A 19,434-nucleotide genomic window follows, 5' to 3' on the forward strand; every position below is an offset into this window, starting at 1 on the left:
AATTAGATTTTTAAGCATAACAGTCTCATGTTATTAAAATAAATTGATACTAATTACCAAAATAAGTCTGAAATGCATTCACCAGCTACTGCAGTCTCATCTCAATCTTACATGCAGGTAAAAGAAAAACCAAGCACTTTTTTATCAGCAGCTTTTCCTTGATACACAGTTCTATATTTGCATTAGTTTGTATATCCTTAAGTACTACATACATAAGTACTTGTATTTAATACCTAACTCTTACTGAATATGCTACATTTACTATACAAAGGTGAGATTTTGTTTTTTCAAGAAGAGTGATGCATCACATACTTTTAGAAGGCTCTTGTAGAAGATTATCATTCAAAATCTACCTGAAATTTTTACATATCAAAAAAAGTTACAAGCAGAAAGTTTGCATCCTGTCCTAGAAGAATTGGTCAGGAAAAATGGGGTAGGTAGCATAGTTCAGACAAAGGCCAAACAAAATAGTAAAGTTAAGGAATCCCTGAAAACCATCAGTTATAACAAAAAGTTCTGGTTGAAACAAACAATTTATCTGCATGTGCAGATTGTGTAAAAACCTACTCATGGACAAACATGTCTGAATTGGAATTTTCATAAGGTGCTTAGAATTAAGAAAAATAATTTTTCTATGCATGTTCAATGGCAGTGGTATTTTCGCATATTTTACCTGTAATGACCCTGTCTGCACATTGCAAATTTTTGTGGAGGTTATTTCAGCTGCATTTTTAAAAAATACTTGCTACAACACTTTTAGTAAGAAAACTAATATGTGACAATGTCATGTTACCTGTTATTGCTCATTCCTCCCTCTTTAAAATTTTAAAGATACAAATTAATAAACTTTCCCTCCATGAATGAACATGAAATCTCTCTTTGCTGAGATTTAACACAATCTGAGCCAAACTGGCACCTTCACTGGCAATAATAACATACACCAACAGAAAAAGGTTTAAAATATCCTATTCCATTTGTCAACAAGTTACATCCACTTTACACTAAGTAAATGTACAGACTTTAGTAAAAGTGGAGCTATACTAATCGACCTAAATTTGACTTTCTCCTCACCAGTATTTAAAAGTATAGCTTAGAAAGAATTAAAAGGATATGAGGAGTGGCACATGCTCAATTAGAATGTATATATTTGTATCTATCAGTATATCTACTGCACAAGAAGACTTCAAGACATTTCCATTTGTCGATGAATTCCTGCACTAAATTATTTTTAGTGGAAGTATTTTTGCCACATTTTGTTTTCCTATGCAGTTTCATAAACATTATCTAGATGCCACCATGCAGGTCAATCAAGCATGGCTGAAGTCATCACAATGAAAAAAAACCAGAACATAACATATTGTTCTTCATAATGAAAACAAATAACACCTCCCCATCGTAATTAAATAGGCTGTCTAAAGCTGTTTGTCTTTTTTAACATGTGATATGTAAATGAAAGTGATAATAGGCTCATTAAGTTTAAACAAAAGCTACTGTACAACACAATAATATAAAGGAAAAAAAGCATAAAACTAAGTTCCTAAAGCAGAGAAGTGTATCAAAAGGAAAGAATGCCAAAGAAGGAGATTAGCACTGGTACCACAGACTGACTAAAGGAGATAGAGAGAGACCAGTAAAGATAATTTAAAATGTTCAAAACTGAATGCTTTTGCAGCAGAAATTGACTATCTGAAATATTTCACACCTCAGTGCCCTCAACACGCTCCACAAAAAGCAGGCTCCCAGCCAGACTGCCAGCATCTCTGCCTGGCAGGCTTCCCAACTCTCTAGGTATCCAGAAAGCTTTCCCTAGAAATTTTGCCCATGGAGCCAGAAAAACAGAGTTCCCAGTGTCTCAAACCTAGAGGTTTCTGCTGGTGATACACACAAGATGATACATTCTTTTCTTCTGTAGCTAAATAGATACAACTTCAGCTTCTTACATGTGAGGGACAGGCTTCTCCTACATTATATATGCTATAAATCTGCACATCCTACTAACCTTCTGTAAATTAGCTCCAATTTGAGTTCACTTCATCCCATCATTTGGACAAAAGCAGAAAGATGTAACTTCTGCAGTAACTTTTTTATAGAAAATTAAATCTTCCTATTTGTAGTGGAAATACTGTACTTAATATATTATAATCTGGCAAGATCTTTACAGGAATTTAATATTAATCTGTCACATCAAAGAACATAGCTGAGGCAAAGAACACAAAATATCCTTCCAAACCATATTACTGCGTGCTTGAAATTTTAACTACTTTTCCACTAATGTCAATGAGCCTAAGACACTACCTCATCTTGCAAGTTTTGTCTTCTTTCCAGACTGCCATGGCCACAGGAACACTATTACAACATCCCAGTAACATCCTTCTCCTCTTCATGACTAAACCACAATGATACCCTGCATTCATCTTGTGATCAACTACATACATGTCAATTTATCTGATAATGCCAGCTGGACCAGGGTACACCACACTCTACCCTGCACACGTGCATCTCATTCCATTTACTTAACCCATTACTTCATCAAGCTTTTCCAGTGTGATAATAATTCCCAAATTTCATTTAGTTTGTTGACTCTATTATTATTCACCTACTCATTTGACAAAGTAATTAGCTAAATACTGATGAGATTACACTCAACATTGGTCACAGACAAACTGCTTTAATGCTGAAACACTCTCTTTCAGGACCCTCTGAAGTCACTCTCTTAGCTTATTAATAAAAAATAAAGAAATAATTTCAGTCATCTGAAGAAAGCCCTGTTGCCAACGGGGAGTTCTGCTCTTAACACATCTCCAAAAGTTCAATTGGCCTCTGACCTCTGAAAGTTAGGGGTTCCTACAAAACTTCCCCTTTCTCTCTCTTGACTTTCTCATTGCTCTCATGTTCTGGCTGCCTCTTCCAAGAACAGCAGAGCTGGAGTTTTTTAACACCTCTGTGTTACCAAGAAAGGATAACTAGGTCACGTGAAAAAAAAATAATTCATTCGATTAGTCCTTCTTCCTTTCCTTCTTTTTTCCTTTCTACCTTTATGCCTTGTTTGAGGCTACTGAAGTTCCTCAGGTGCAGTTTCTTGTGTTGATGATCAGCATTTTAACCATTTCCCTTGCAATTGCTGGGAAGTCACAATTGCTCAAAGCACAGCATAAGCCTTATTCAAATTACTATATCTGCAATTTTAAGCCTGCTACATATAAATGGTATTATATGGTTATAGAAATCAGTATTTAATATTTTTTCCTGAGATGTGTTCTTGTCATTTCAGAATAATACAGACCATTATGAGATCTCACAGTAAAGAGAAATTTCCGTGACAAGTATGGAACAAGCCAATTACTTGCTCTTAACTTATTTCTCATATTAAACTCAATTAATGTTAGTAAAATTATGTACTGTGAATGACAAAAATGAAATTCACTCAGTGAAAAATTCTGCCAGCAGAGAAGGAATGCATTTTGGTTTCAGATTTAAATACTACTCTATTATCAGCAAAAATAGCCACATGCAGTATTTATTAATAAGTACATCTCAATGGAAGCCTACAAAATAAAATATACTGCACCTATGCATAAAGAAAGAAAAAAATCAAATTAGCATTACTTACTTGATTAAGTATATCTTGTTTCTGTAACACATGCAAGGAAAGAAAGAACATACATACATTAGTGCTGTGTCATAACACCCAAGCTCTGTAATTATAATAGAAATATTTTTAGTGAAAGGTTAGTGATTTAGATGAGCAGGTTTAAGACATTAGATGGACTATCCCATTTTCTTGTGTTAGCTCATAAGTCAAGAAAATGCTTCTAAGTCAGCTCTCTAGTCTTTATTAGACCGTGCAAGCAATTTATTTCTAACCATGCAATGACAGACATCCAAGATAGATAAATAAATATAATGTTAGTATTTCTTCCGCATGTACTTTAAAAAAAGCATTAAAAACTGTTAACTAGAAGAGCGGTAAATGAAACTGAATTCAGTTATCAGAACTGAATATTCTAAAATCCAAGTGGAAAAATCATGGAGATGATCCTCAGTGCCACTACATGACACATACAGGAGCACCAGGGCATCAGGCTGGGCCAGCAGGAGTTTCATAAAGGCAGATCCCGCTTGACTCCTGGGTCCTTGACACCTAAACCCCTTCTATGGCAAGGTGAGCTGCTTAGTACATGAGGATATTGTCTACCTGGACTCCTGTAGAATTGTTATCATCAAGGCTGGAAAAGACCTCTAAGGTTTTTAGTATGTCCTCTAACACTGGATTCTCCTAGAGAAACTGTCTGCTCATGGCTTAGACAGGTGCACCTTTGCTGGATTATAAACTGGCCAGGTGGCTGGGCCTAGGGAGTGGTGCTAGGTGGAGTTATATCCCGTCAGAAGTGGTTTTTCCCAGCACTCACCAAGTCCTGTAATATATCTTTATCAATGACCTGGACAAATACAGACTTGCACCTTAGTCAGTCTGAAGATGATGCCCTGTTGGGCAGGAGCTTTGATTTCCCACTTGAGGGTAGGAAGGCTCTGCATAGAGATCAGGACAGGCTGGATCAGTGGGCTAAGGCCAGGGACATGAGGTTCAACGAGGCCAAATGCCAGTGCTGCACTTGGGTCACAGTGAGCCCGGGCAGCTCCATAGGCTGGGGGAAAATTGAAAGCTGCCCAGCAGAAAAGCAGTTGGGGATGCTGCCTGACAGCCTCTTAAAAATGGGCCAGTGTGTGCCCAGGTGGACAAGGAAGTCAATGGACTCCTCAAAATCAGGATGCACTCAAAAAGGATGACAACACTAGGTCCACAAGCACACAATGCTGTGTACTCACTGCCCATTTAGACACTGTCTTTAGCTCTGTCTGCTTTCCTAATTCTTGTCAACCTATTCAATGCTCTGCTCAAAGTGAAATGGGTGAAATTAATATAAACAGATCTTGAATGATGAAAAGAACATTTATCAATCACAGTGTCCCAAAAGGCTGGTCTTAGACAATGTATCTTATACCATGTATAAAATATGTTCTTAATTGTATCTTTGATATTGACTTAGAGAAGAACATGAAAGGGCAGGTGTTCAGTAGTCAAAATTTTAGGCATTTCCCTTACACTGAAAGCAGAGAGTAAAAGTTCCATAAATAAACTCCCTATAGTAGATAAACTTTTGATAATTATATACACCACTTTCCATAAATCCTAAAATCCACTCACTCAATAAGTGATATATCAACAAGATATAAAATAATGTAAAACAAACCAGATTATTTCAGGTATCAAGTTTTGAATACCAATTGTTTTGCTATTTACATTCCATTAGATCAGCCTGTGACAAAAAAAACTGCACTGTAGGACCAATGCAGTGAAAAAAATTCCTGAACCCTTTAAATATGTAAGTAAATATGTAAGTATATATTTAATTAAATATATCCCTCTGATGAATTTGCCATAGGTCTAGGACCCATGTTTATTGGTAAAGAACTGACATCATCTTTTGGTAGAACAAGACTTAAACCATTTGGAGTATTTATAAGATAATTATCTAGTAAAGAGAGAGGTAAAAAGAAAATACGATGGTATCCTCTACAACACAAAACAACAAGGCAGACATGCTGGAAACAAATAGCTGCACTAAGACTGATGCCAGCTGGATCAGTTAATTTTTGTCATCTCATTTACATATAACAGTTAATTACTTATAACCAATCCACAGAGTCCTCATCCAACCGCATAAAATCAACTTGCAGATCATTCCACACAGCAGGCTGAATGCATGCCAAAAATATAGACACACCTGTGCAAAGGCAGTTTGCTTGTCAGAATAGAATATTCACTCAGTGCCAGAGGAAATTTCAGCCACTTTGCTTTCAGTTCGGCTATGGCATGAACCTCGAGCTAACAGACCTTATTAGACCCAAAGTAGCTTTGCTGCTAGCTATGTTTTCTTTATGCTGCGCTCCCTGAAGCCTAAGTGCTAAGCAGCAAAGTACAGAAGTTTCCAGGGTTAGCCTAGGTCCAGTACTGACCCAGGAGGCAGTGAAGAGCTTGATTCCTGCTGAAGACATTGAAGTCATCACAGGATGCCTGTCTGGAATTCCTTCTTGCCCTACCCTCCTCCTGTCCTGCCCCCTGCCCTGGGTACTTTGCTCCTCTGGAATGTTACAGTGCACTGGCAGAATTCTGCAAATGAAGAGCTGTGAAATGAAAAACAGGGAGACACCATGCAGAGTCACAGACTCATCTCAAGACCAACTGTGCTTATTAATTCCAGCTTTGTACAGATTTTGCCAATTCAGCTGGCTTCAGTCAGAACAGTTTTCCTGGGCACCCATCTTGCCATGACTCAACTTCCATGTGGCCCCCAATGGGAAGAATGACTTTGTTAAAAGAGACTAATCACACCACTTTAGGTAATCATGTTTATATAGAATCGACAATTGGGAAATACGCTACCTGTACGGCAACGTATTATTTAAATACACACAGCATGCACAGTTTTTTTTTACTATAACAGGGTATGCTTCACAAAACTGAGCATGTATGATGACTGAAAATATATGAAGAATTAGAACAAAAAACATATCATAGATTAAGACCATTTTATCAGTTTACATTTTTCCTAAAGAAAAAAAGAACAAAACCAAAACTATTGCCTGTATTCTAACAAAAAGCAGGAAAAGGAGGTCCTACAGCCTGTGAATGATCAGAGCTTTCCCATCCATTTATATTCTTTTAATGTACTTAAGTGGAATCCTGGAAATCTAAGATGATCACTTACAGGATCAACTCACACTATTTTACTGAATTACTAATTTTTCTTTCCTCATAAACTGACAAAAACAACTAGCATTATGCCCAGCCAATTCAAAGCATCAAATGATTTTTCAATACTTAATAAGCTATAACTCATTAGTTGATAATAATTGTATTAAATAAAATATATTTTCAATAATTTTTTGCATTTTACATCCTGAAATGTAAGATCTAGTAATTTTCATAATGGTTAGCATATATTTCTACCCTGAATTTCATATAATGTGAGCACAGTCAGAAATATTACTATTAGAAACATTACTGAAACAGGTTTTTTATTTAGCTACATTCTGAATCACACTATTAGGATGTGCTAAGCAAATGTAAATTTTAATTGAGGATAAGAAAAGAAAACAATCTGCCTTTTTCTTCCAGCCAAATCAGAATACCTTGTCTAGTGGTGAATCTGTAGTGACAATGTGCACACATAGCTTTTTTCAGCTGAATTCTTTGTTTCATAACATCAGAAAATCCCACAAACAGAAACAACACAAGGGAAACAGAATTTACAAAGCAATCTTAATGGACTTTACTTTTATAACTTTTGAAACTATGCTTAACATTTCCCATCTTCAGACACTTGGAAATCCTATTAATCTTATCATAAGGGTTGTGGAGGTGTTTTGGATGTTTGTTTTTTATTTGGGGAAAGGGAGAGAGAAGGGGATCTGTGCGCTGATTTTGGCTGGGATAGAGTTAATTTCCTACACAGTAGCTTGCATGGAGCTGTGTTTTGGACTTGTGTTGAGAACAGTGTTGATAACAGAGGGATGTTTTAGATATTTACAAAGAGTCAAGGCCTTTTCTCACAGCTCTCCAGCAAGGCAGCTGAAGATATGTAAGAATTTGGGAAAGAGCACAGTTAGGATAACTGACCCCAACTGACTACAGGGATATTCCAGATGATATGGCATCCCAGTTTTTTTGCTTCCCAAACACTTTCAATTACCTCAAACACCTGATTTATAAATAATCTTCCATTTAAAATGCTAAGAACGATGCTATATAATTTACAAACTGTCCCCATCATTTCTGATCATTAAGAAACAAGAGAAATTACCCCTTCGGGATTATATTTTGCTAACATGCCATTGCCATGGAATTCTTCTAAGACATCCTTAATTTTCTTGGTGGAATCTGGATAAAAAAAATAAAGAGAGAGAAATTGAAAATACAGAACACTGATTTACATAATATGAACTGTAATTACAAAACAACCATCAAAACTGCTAATAGCTTTTCACAATGCACATCAGTAATTTTCTGTAGCTGTATGAGAGCTGTGGGCACAAAGAAAATGAGAACATACTTTACCTTCTTAACAACTACTGTAAAAACCGGCAAGTAAACATAAAATGCTCAGAAAAAAAACACTCTTTGATCTAATCCTTAACTGTTAAATAGCATATTTCTGAAGGAGTTTTTTTCAGGACTATTTCAAGTAATTTTTCTTGTCCTTGAGTCAACCAGAAAACATGGTCATTTCCACCAGCACTATAAGACCTCCTCTGGCAGAGCTGCCAGTGAGTACAGGAGCTGGACAATATCAAGATAAATGGGAACGTTCCAGAAAAAACTCTTCAGTGGCCACATCACAGAATACAAATGTTCTCAAAACCTCTATTTTTGCTGAACTCTCAGGTATTCTAAAAACTATTAGCTCCAGTAACTTCTGTCTAACAGAACTGTGTAAATCCCTGCAGTTTGGAATCAGGTAGATATGATTTTTTTCCAATTTTTTTTAACTATGTGCAGAATAACAAAGCAATTACTTCAGTAAGCTGCCATTACACTAAAGCCTTGAATTCAGATTCACTTAGAACTCATCATGCACATAACCATTTTTTTTCCTCATTTAACATCTCAGCAATAAAAGAAAAATAACTGTAACTCATTTGTTTCTTTAAAATGCAGTAGTACAATGGTCAAATGTGCATAATGGCCACAGGACCATGAACTAGTAATGACTACCAAAGCAGTGAATAAGAGAATAGGTGAACGTTACATCTGCAATTTTATTTCTACAACAAAACTTGGAAGTAAAGTAGAGAAGCAAAGAGCAAACCAAGAACACGACTCTCTAGAGCAATTATTCAGGCACTTAATACTACAAACATTAGGACCTAAAATGGCTTCTCTTAATTAAGTCAACAAAATATGGCATTGTAATAGTTCTTAGACATTAAAGAAATGCAGCATCTTAAACGTGATTCTAAAACATAAGTTTAGCAAATTATGGGACCTGAAAGGAGAAAATGTAGCAGCCAAGGATTTGAACAATAGTTATGTAACAGTTCTGTAACAGTTCATAGCAGCTATAAACAGGATACAACACTAAAATTCAGTTTTAAGAGGTGTTGGGAGGAGGTGTTTCTCTCCCACTCTCATACACAGTTTACACAGTAATAGGAATGGCTTTTCCAAACGTTTTTCATTTACCAAATTTTCTTAAACAAAAACATCTGAGACTATGTGTGGCCCCAATAAAATAGTTTATTTTCACTAATTGGATGTATTTCAATGTTCCTGACAATTACAGGGAACAGCATTTAGCAGGTTTCATAAGCAGTCAATGCAAATACTTACTTGATAAAATCATCTATAATTTATTGGTCTGATATTAGAATTGCAACAAAAAAATCACAATTTTATGTAAAAAAAATAAGAATAACAAGTAAATAATTTAAATGTTAAGCAACTAATTTTATTATTAGCTGTAATTTAGAAGTTGGTGGGTTAGACAATTACTGACCGGGACAAGGACACAAACTGATACAACAAAAATTTATTTTTATTTGGTTTCTATTATTTTAATATTTTTTTAATATATTTTAATATATAGGGTTGTATATAAAAAAATCATTGCATCGTATGACAATGACGGCAGTAACTACAAAAGTAGCAGTGTGAGATGAGCAAATGTATGACAGACGTGATTGAGCCTCATCCTAAAAAAGTATTTTTCTGAACTTTGGAGGGAAGTTTAAACACAAACATCAAATAGAAAAACAGCAAGGTCTCCTCAAAAATCTTTTATTATCCAAATTAAAAAATGCATAAATAAAATAGAAATTGAGTGCTTTCTAGTGATTTTAAAACAGTGTCTTGAGGTTTTCTTTCAGCAATGGTTATGCTTTCATTGCCTATTTTGCTAGGTAGTCTATTCATGTTTAAATCGGTATTATACCTATGCAACTGTAATTAAAAGCAAAACCTATGTTATGTTACTTACTAGAATTAAATTAAATTCTTGTTTTCCATTTTTTTCACATTTTTTTAGTCAAGTATCAAGATAGAAAATATGGTCTACCTCAACAACAAAACCATTCAACTTTTTCTTGCATGAGTTTAAAACAGAAACATCCAAAAAGCACTGCCCTCATGTTTGAAATTTCTGTCAAGAAAATAAAGGTCTGCAGATGTAAATTCTGCTTTCATTGTCCAGCAAAACTTTTGAAAAGATTTCCCTGTTCAGGTCAGGAGCTGTAATTATTTTGAGTGCTACAGCCAAGGCAGAATCATTTTTTACAATCTTTTGTTCACAGTCATTCAATCACTTTTTTCAGTTCATGTGACAGTATCCAAGCCAGAATAGAGATCTTTCAAACTGTTCAAAATGAAATATCGATATTTTAAGAAGAATGCCAACACACCATCCTCTGCCTGCACACCCCTTAACAGTGCTGACAACCCTCAGAAAAAATTAATTCTTCTTCCTCAGCCTTGAGTAGGCAAACTGATATTGGAAACATGTTCCAGCTTTAATAAGTTGTCCTAAAGGGATATGAAGAATAGGATAATTTTCTACTCTTTTTCAGGAATCATATTCAAAAAGCAAAAACCAAAAAGCCAACAAAAAACTGTCCTAGAAAGCTGTATGGAATAGAAACTCCAATAATATGTTATCAACTCCATTTAAAAAATAGTTAAGTACATGCTCTTCATCAAAAAATAAGCAAAACAAAATTCCAGAAAATATATACAAAAGTATCTAGAAATTTTTGCTAAGACTGTTTTTTTCTAAAAACAGGAAATAAATAGGAGGTAAAAACAATGGCATGGATTTATTTACAGTTTGTCTGATCCAAGTCATCTAAATAATCACTGTAAAATGCTGGTGTGAACACAAACATCAGAACAGAACCCGTATTCTCTCTATTTCCTAAAAGTACAGATGTTCTGCATGCCTTAGAATCTTAGCACTTCAAAGCAATTTCAGTAAATTCATAAGCACCACTCATGTTAAAACACAAATATGGTTTTACACTCTTAGCTGTTTTTAAGATCAAGGACAATTTCCTTCTTTGTCAAAGTCTCTGCATTCCAAGGTCTCCTCAAGAGAGATGGTTTCCAAATATGTGTATATATAGTATATAGCCTGTCATGGCAGTGCTTAAATGCCACGTTATCTGCAAAGTTATAGCTGCCACAGTACAGATTTAATGTAGCTTGAAATATAATGTTTGTTTCATGAAAAATCTCTCATTTCTTTGCTTTTACAATTATGTTATTTTTATTACCCACTAGGTCAGAGATTTGGGTATTCATTCAGTCAAAATACAGAAGACCTTCAATTCTGTCCCCTGCCTGAACTGACTTCAGCTCTCACTGCTCAACCCATCTTCTGTTGCAATTTGCATTTAGACAAGAGGGTGGAAGGAGAAAAAGGGAATGGCCCAGGATTCAGTTTGCCTTGGATGAGGTGAGATGCCATTTCTTACCTCACACCCCAGTCAGTTTGGGGCAGAATAAATGGGCAAGGCATGGTGTGAAAGACTGAAAAGCCATTACAAGTACAAGGGAGAAAAGTAGCTGGATTCTACACTGGATGCTGCAGAAATTCTGTTTTAAATTAAGACTCCAAAATGATAAAGATGTGACTTGGGATAAAAAAATAAAGGCAAACAATTAAAATAATGACACTGGAAATATGAAACCTGCATATATAAAAGCAAAAGTATCAAAGTGTCTTGTTTTTTGCTTAACTATCTCTCAGCCCTGACAAAGGTACTTTTTATAACTGAAGACAAATTTACATACTAAGTTCAAAACTGTTTGAGGTTTAGCCCACATTAAAAATTGTTATTCACTTTCTAAAGTGACTCAACTTCAGGATGAAGAAAATTGAGCACTCAGTTGAGACTGGAATTTTGTGTACCATTTCTCCTATAATCAGAATACACAAAACATAAGGAAAACTTGCCCAGATCATACATTTTCTCCTCATCTTCATCCTCTTACTTCAAAATATTTTTTTCCTTAAAAAAGGACTCATAAGACAAGTTACGTAAAACTCACATGCTATGTACACAGAAATGCTTTTCAATTTAAAGGAAACAAACATTAGAAAAAAATGATTCTGAGTTATAATTCTCAACAGAAAGTCATAACAACCTGCATATTTGTTGGGCCATAACTAATTTTATCACCTACAATACCATATAGAGTAATAACCATTTCTATGTGCATTTGCCTTTTGTAAACCTAACACAATATAGAACACATCACAGGCATACAAAATAAAAAAGTTTCACAGAGGTTTTCTATACATCTTATTATGACTTAGAAAAGCAAAAGGTCCAGCCACACATATACAATTTCCTGCATGCCAACAAAGCCTCGCACAAACTCAAAAGCTCTTCTTGACAGATAAACCAAAGAGAAGCACTGAGAGAAATCCAGCAATCAGTTGGCATTACAATTTTTATACAGCCTCTTATTCTATGGACTTTCTTTTGTAGATACAACAATACAGTAACACGTGTGTATCTAAATTTACACGCACAACTTTTTTTTTCTTTTTGCCTAGTTTATTTTATTCAGAGAACTGGACAATGCTTTTACTCAAGCTATAGCTGTGCTTCATCTAAAGCTTTATTGGTTTAGAAATTCCAGTAATAAAAAGGCCAAGCCCACCAACAAACCTGTATGCAGCACCATCCAGTAAAATTGTGAAACAGTAAAAACCGTTCACAAATTGATTGCTTCAGTAAGGATGTGGCTTACATCCTTACTGATGAGGTACAAAAAGAGAGAGGTAGGAGTAGTAGCTCCTGCTGCAGAGGAAAACCTTCTCCTGACACCCAAAGCAGGAGCTGCCTCTTCCACCCATCCTCCCTGCTGGGGCTCAGCAACACAAGGAGCAAGACAGGTTCATTTTACACGTTGCTGTGAACTAAATGAAACTTAGCCAAGGACTTTGTGAAAAAAGCAATATTGGCTGCATGTGCCAACACATCTTTAGTCCATATTAATAAAAAATGTCCACCAAATCCCTCTTCCCTTAGCAGATGTTCAAGTGAAAAGTATATGGCAAACAACAGGGAGTCGGGGAGGTTTAATTTTAGCCTGCTAGAAGGATGAGCTTTCCAAGGAAGCAATAAGTAAAGGATGAAAAGAGAATGCAGAACTTGAGCAGAACTGCAGCTAAGTCCTGACTGAACTGTTAAAAATGTTAAATAAGAAAAAGAATGCATCAGATTTTTACATTTTAAAATCACTCTGGATAACTTTCTCAGTGTCTTTTGGACTCCTTTATTCCAGTCTGAAAGCTCCTCAGAGTGCATCTCTGAGAGGAAGACTCAGGAAATCAGGCTGCTGTGAATATTTGGGCACTGTGAGACCAAGACCCCATGGATCCTCTGGGTCAGCAGGGCAGGCCCTGACCACCAGGGTCCATCTCATCATCACAGCTGGCAGTGGGCAGCCCCAGGGCATCTCCCTGGGGTCAGGGCAAGTAAGAGCCTGTCAGTCTGCTAAAAAACACCTTGCACTGAGACCAGGAAGGAGGAGAAGGCTTGGGAGCTTCTCCAGTCCTCAGATTCCATCATCACAGTTGAGTTTGAAATGTTATACAAACATTTTCTCATCTCCCTTTTCTGATTTCCTTTCTGTTTTTTGATGGTCATATCACCCAATAGAGGCTCCCACCTCAAAAGTTTTTCAGTTAGAATGAGAATGAAACAACTATCTATTAAATTAAGGAAGGAATGCTGTTGACAACATATTTCATTCCAAACACTAAACCTAAGCACTAACTAGTAACGAAGAGTTAAACCAGTTTGGTTAGACATTCAGCTGGTGTTATTTCTGATTTTAAGTGGGAACAGGGAAATAGCATTGTAAGTTTGAGGATATTTCTACAGGTTTTGAAACACACATTTTTAAAAATACACTAATTGACTTGTTTCTGTTTTCCCCAAAATGCCACACCTCAAATCCTGTGTTCACAACAAGGACATTGAGGTGCTAGAGTGCATCCAGAGAAGGTCAATGGAGCTGGGGAAGGGTCTGTCTCAAGTCCTGCAAGGAGCATCAGAGGGTACCAGGGTTGTTCAGCTTGGAGGAAAAGAGGCTCAGGGGAGACATTATCACTCTTTACAACTCCCTGAATGAGACTGTAGCCAGATGAGGGTGGGCCTCTCCTCCCTGGCAACCAGCAACAGAGCAAGGGGAAACAGTCTCACATTGCACCAGGGGAGGTTAAGGTTACCTAGAAGGAAAAATTTCTTCACTGAAATTGTGGTTAAGCATTGCAACAAGCTCCTCACGGAACTGGAGGACTGATCATCCCCACAAGTGTCCAAAAAATGACAAGGTACTTCATGATATGTTTCAATGGGCAAGGTGGCATTCAGTCAAAGTTTGAATTTTATGATCTTGGAGGTCTCTTCCAACCATACTGATTCTGTGATTCTCTGAATTTTTATATTTGTATGCTTTGATCTCATAACCTTTTTAACCTAAAGCTGAAGTTTATTTAACCCAAACTTCAATTATGGCTTCAAAAATTATTTAATAGGACGTATTGCAAGAAAAAATTTTAAAGATCCATCTGGTCCTTCCATTCTTCCATACAGCATGGACAGTTCTTGAAATTAATTTTTTCCTCTTCTTGAGTACAAATTATTTTCCCCATTTTGCTTTATCATGTTTCTTGTTTCCAAAGTATTAAGTTCATTTTACCCTTCCTGTTACAAAGCTTTAAATGTTTATACAGTGACGATTCTTGACATCACAAAAATCTGTTTCTTGCAATCACGATTCTCTATTACAGTTTCTCATGGGAGCAAAGCCTTTAAAGTCAAACACATACCTAGGCCATAAAAACGAGAGCATTAACAACACAAGTACACATGAATCGGGATCTCGAACTACAAATGATGAAGGCTCCTGCACTTGCTGTGAATATATACCAGTATAAATTGGATTGCCCTTTTTCTGTCCTAAATACTATTCCTAAGCTTTTGTTCTTAGTGATCTCATGCTTAGTGCAGGGAGGAGGGAATGCTAAAAAAGAGGCCACTATAACCTGTTCCCCACAGGTTATAGAAACAAGCCTTGACAAGCTTTTCATCATTTAGTGGCTATCAAAACTATCAGCAAATCTATCAAGCAGAGCAGTACTGCCACTGGTATTTTGGCATGTACAAAATTCTCTATTGCCTGACTACATTTGCATGTGGAGACTTCACATGATGAAGACATATAGACCCTGTATACACATTTTCATCATTAAATACGATGTTGCCAAGCCCTTGCATTTTAGTTTATATATAAAAAAACACATAGACATTATATGTGCCATTTAGTGAATTCAGATGAGTTTTTACAATCACCAAGACATTACCTGATCTAATCTATCAAATCTCTATAAAAATTAGTGGAAGGTGGCCATATACAATCTGGGAAAGGGAAACAGAACACTTATCCTTTACATTCCACACCTCTTTCGATAGCATAAGCAGATTTGACCTCTTGGGGCAAGTATTTAGTATTTAAAATTGTGCTCCAGTTTACATAATAAGAAATTGCCTAAAGGTTCATACTCCTGGACAAAAATAATTTTAAAAAAATCATTATTGCTTTTATAAAGTTTCTCCAATTTCTATTTCCTTTAGAATATTTTTAAGTTTGCATATATTGAAAGTGTTGACAACAACAGTTCTCATTTATCACCACTGTGGGTGAGAATCTTGCCATATAAATTTTAGAATCAATCTCTGAGTACTTATAGCATTACATGTATTGAGCCTGTGGAAACATTATTATAGGAGGTTTAAAGTTAATCACTGAAAAAGCAACAGCTTTGTTGTCCATAGGAATGGGCAGCTAGCTAACATCTGCCTACAAGTCACAGCATTCCAAGCTCTGCTTAATTACAAAGGCAGAGTATGATGCAGAGATTTAGATTTTTTTCACTGTGGTATTTAGACATCCAGCTACCTTATAAGGCTACTGAAAAAGTTTACTGCTAAATAGATAGAATTAAAATATAAAAGTCAAAGAAAAAATGCTACAGACTTATCAGTTAAAATAAAGAAGTCAGTTCCAGTTCAAGACCTAACATCTGGGATAATATTGTTCTCCTAATTGCTGTAACCTGAAATTTAATGAAATAAACTGATAAGAGACTACAACTATGCCTTAAGTATGTCAGGAAGTGTTTGAGTTTTCCTATTTTCATTACTACAACAAAGCAGCTCAGTATTTATATTACACTTCCACACATTAAATATTAATATATGCTCATTTATCTTAACAATTGTAATTTTAAATCTTCCTGGGAAATGTGTTTTATATTCATTGCTCTGAGAAATGAATGGTTCAAGTACTACTTCTGTAAATCTTCTAGATGCAGACTTTCAAATTTTAAAAAAATCTGTTTCCATCAAAGCCAGCTGTTTTCAAGTTTGGTATAGTTAAACAACATTTTTAATGATTTGCTGTATTTTTTTTTTCATCATTAAATACTTCCATCAGAAAATTAACTGCTTTACCTAACTAATTTCTTATGTACCTTTATGGACAACACGGACCATAACAGGTAACACTTGAGATATAGAGTGTATAGAAGAGAGATATCATGCAAGTACATCAAGGAAAGGAAAGCCCTTAAGATCAGTTCACACTCCTGGAGATCTGTTTTCTACTGATCTTTGCTTGATGCATCTCAAATCTTTTCTGTTTCCCTACAAAAACATTAGACCTGAACTCTGTATTTGCTTTAGTACAAGGAGATTTCATCTTCTGCTTTTCCAATTTAATATCAAAGTTGGAACTGGGTAATTCTTTGTCATTCCAAGATTCTAAGGAAACAGCAAGCAAGAATAAACCTTATAATATAGTACATTGACAAAGGTAGCATTAAACTGTACTACCAGGATTATCTGTGACTTTATCAAGTGACATTTTGTGTCAAGAATATCAGGGAGAGATACTCTAAGGAAAACTGCATTTTCACAGAAACTTACTCGGCAAGGTAATAACATTATTCAGATAAATAGCTCCCACAAGGAAGCTTATAAAGATCTCTAATCATCCTAAACAATATCTGCTTGACTATTTAATTTAAGCAGTTTAATACAGTTGGGTTACTTGTTCTCTACAGGCTTAGAAGCCAGAGCCCATTTCTCTCTTAAGCTTTATTTCTTACTCTCCTATCACTTCCTACAATTCCCTACTCACCTAATAAAAGAAGTGAACAAGAACACATAAATTCTCAGCCATCTCTGTTCAAGTATTCAAAACCAGCTTCAATCCTAAAATTATCCTATAATCTGTTTTCTATGGTTTTATCCCATCAATCTGTTCTTCATTTGTGTTTTCTTACACTTACTTCATTTTTCTCTGAGCTTATTTCCCAGGATAGATGGTTGCTCTTTTGTGCGCTACCACCAATTACCAGTTTTTGTGTGACACATACAGTAATACACAGCTTTCTACATTTTAGAACTTGTCTGTCCTGTTCTATAGGTTACCCCATGGCCTTTCTAAGAATCACTGTGCTTGACTTCAGGGAAATACAAAATGGATTGTTTTCAGCAAATCTGAGTCATAGGGAATCTGAAGACAGGGAATGAAATGACAAGTACTACATATCTAGACTGATTTTTGCCTTAAAACAATAATGATGAACTGTTGGATAAATATCTTTGACTGAGTATCTAGGTAACTCTGCCTTGGCAGGAGGCTTGGACTAGATAATCTTCAGAGGTTCCTTCCAACCTGAACTATGCCATGATTGTGTGAATGAGCCAAGACATAATTATGAAGGCACTGTGTGAAAAGGATGGAAGCCAAGTGACTCCTACTTACTATGAAAGTTTAGTCACAAGTGTCCGTGACAGATCTACATGATGATATCACGAAATAAATCAACCACCCCACAAAACAAAGACCTAACAAATAAACAGTGAAAAATGCAGCTTGTACTATAAAAGCATACAATTTACCAGGAAGATGGTAAAACAGAGTTCTATGAAATGGCAACAGTGCTTCCTGCCCGCAAGAATGCCAAGAACTATGACAAGTAAGATAAAGGACTGCTTAAACAATAACAAACTTTTCAGAATCAAGTTGCGTTAGCTTGGGGTTCATTCCCAATATTTCCGAGACAGTATGTCATCCTAACTGCATTTCTAACATAAACAAGAGCTTTTTAAATCCATCAAATAGTGATCTATGTAATTTATTTGGATATTTAACTAAGAGTTGGGAAGAGGAGAGGAATCAGTACCTGTGTCAAAAATTTACTTCTGAGGTATAAAAGGCAGTTAAATAAAGCCAGTGTTTTTAAAGTTGTGTAAGACACACACACTTTTTGACTGCAATGTCATCATACCCTGTGTTAGTTTTACATCTGCTTATTTGTATCATCCAACTTCTTATCTTCTTCCTCTATAGAAACTTGTAGCCCTACGAAAGGTCTATTATAAAATTACATGATACATCTAGAAATAGCTTAAAGAGCATAGATTGTACCAATTTATTCAATTTATTCCAAGGCCTCCTCAGAGGCCAGCACCACTATGGACAGTTGCTGTAAGAACCATACTGATCAAATCACTACATTTCATAAAGTAATTTTGCCATTTACTTGTTATTATGGTGACAATATCTTTTAGCAATTTCTGGCAAGTTTACAACTGACTTCCTCAACAAACTTTGTTTCCAAATAAAAAATGCGTTCCCCATCTTTGAGTGGGTCCTTCCTTAAATCATTCCTGCCACAAATCCTGACAACAATCAATAACTTTCGCAGCAAACATCTACCTTGTCAATCCATAATTTTATCCCACATTTTAGGGGTAATAAATAGAAATAAGATAAACAAATCAATTTAGTAAAGTATATTTTCTGTCACCTACACTTCAAACTCCAAAGATTCGCTCCTAAACTAAACTCAATGCATATTTAAAAGAAAAAGATAAATGTCTATTTATTGTAAGCTGAACATAAACTTAACACATATGTATTCAAATGTTTTACGAATGTGTAACCCTAAAATACAGGTATTATAACAACATTAAATTCTCTAACCTAGTAGCAAAACAACAGTAATGTGACACCAGTACTCATCAACTTAATGTTGCCACTGACAAAAGACAACATAATAGTCATGAGCTAACAGCCTAGCTGTGAGGGAGCTCCATTCCAACCCCAACAGAGTTACATTTCAAGTAAATGGAAGAGTAAACCATCTGTGAACTTTCTGACTCACCTGCTTGTGGAGATCAGGCTTAATAGACATAGCTTGTTTTGGTTGAGGAAAAATGAGAAAAAGGAAAGTTGGCTGAGACAGTGAAAGACCTCCAAAAGTGCAAAGGAAAACAAAACTTGACTTCAAA

The 19,434-nt window shown here is 35.7% G+C and overlaps 1 protein-coding gene across 4 annotated transcripts in view; it reads right to left on the bottom strand.

Annotated features, from left to right (window-relative positions):
* Positions 1-19,434, bottom strand: part of DGKB (diacylglycerol kinase beta) — a 329,155-nt gene that overhangs the window by 261,664 nt on the left and 48,057 nt on the right. For 2 of the 4 annotated variants that reach the window (XM_058820483.1, XM_058820466.1), the window contains exons 3-4: positions 7,866-7,942; positions 3,611-3,631 (exon numbers count right to left, since the gene is read on the bottom strand). In XM_058820483.1, coding sequence (XP_058676466.1) covers positions 3,611-3,631; positions 7,866-7,942 — 98 coding nt within the window. The remainder of the gene's footprint in view (positions 1-3,610; positions 3,632-7,865; positions 7,943-19,434) is intronic. The other 2 variants (XM_058820489.1, XM_058820474.1) reach the window with 1 other exon arrangement.

The sequence above is a fragment of the Ammospiza caudacuta genome, chromosome 1, assembly GCF_027887145.1.
Source record: "Ammospiza caudacuta isolate bAmmCau1 chromosome 1, bAmmCau1.pri, whole genome shotgun sequence".
In the NCBI taxonomy this organism is placed as follows: domain Eukaryota; kingdom Metazoa; phylum Chordata; class Aves; order Passeriformes; family Passerellidae; genus Ammospiza; species Ammospiza caudacuta.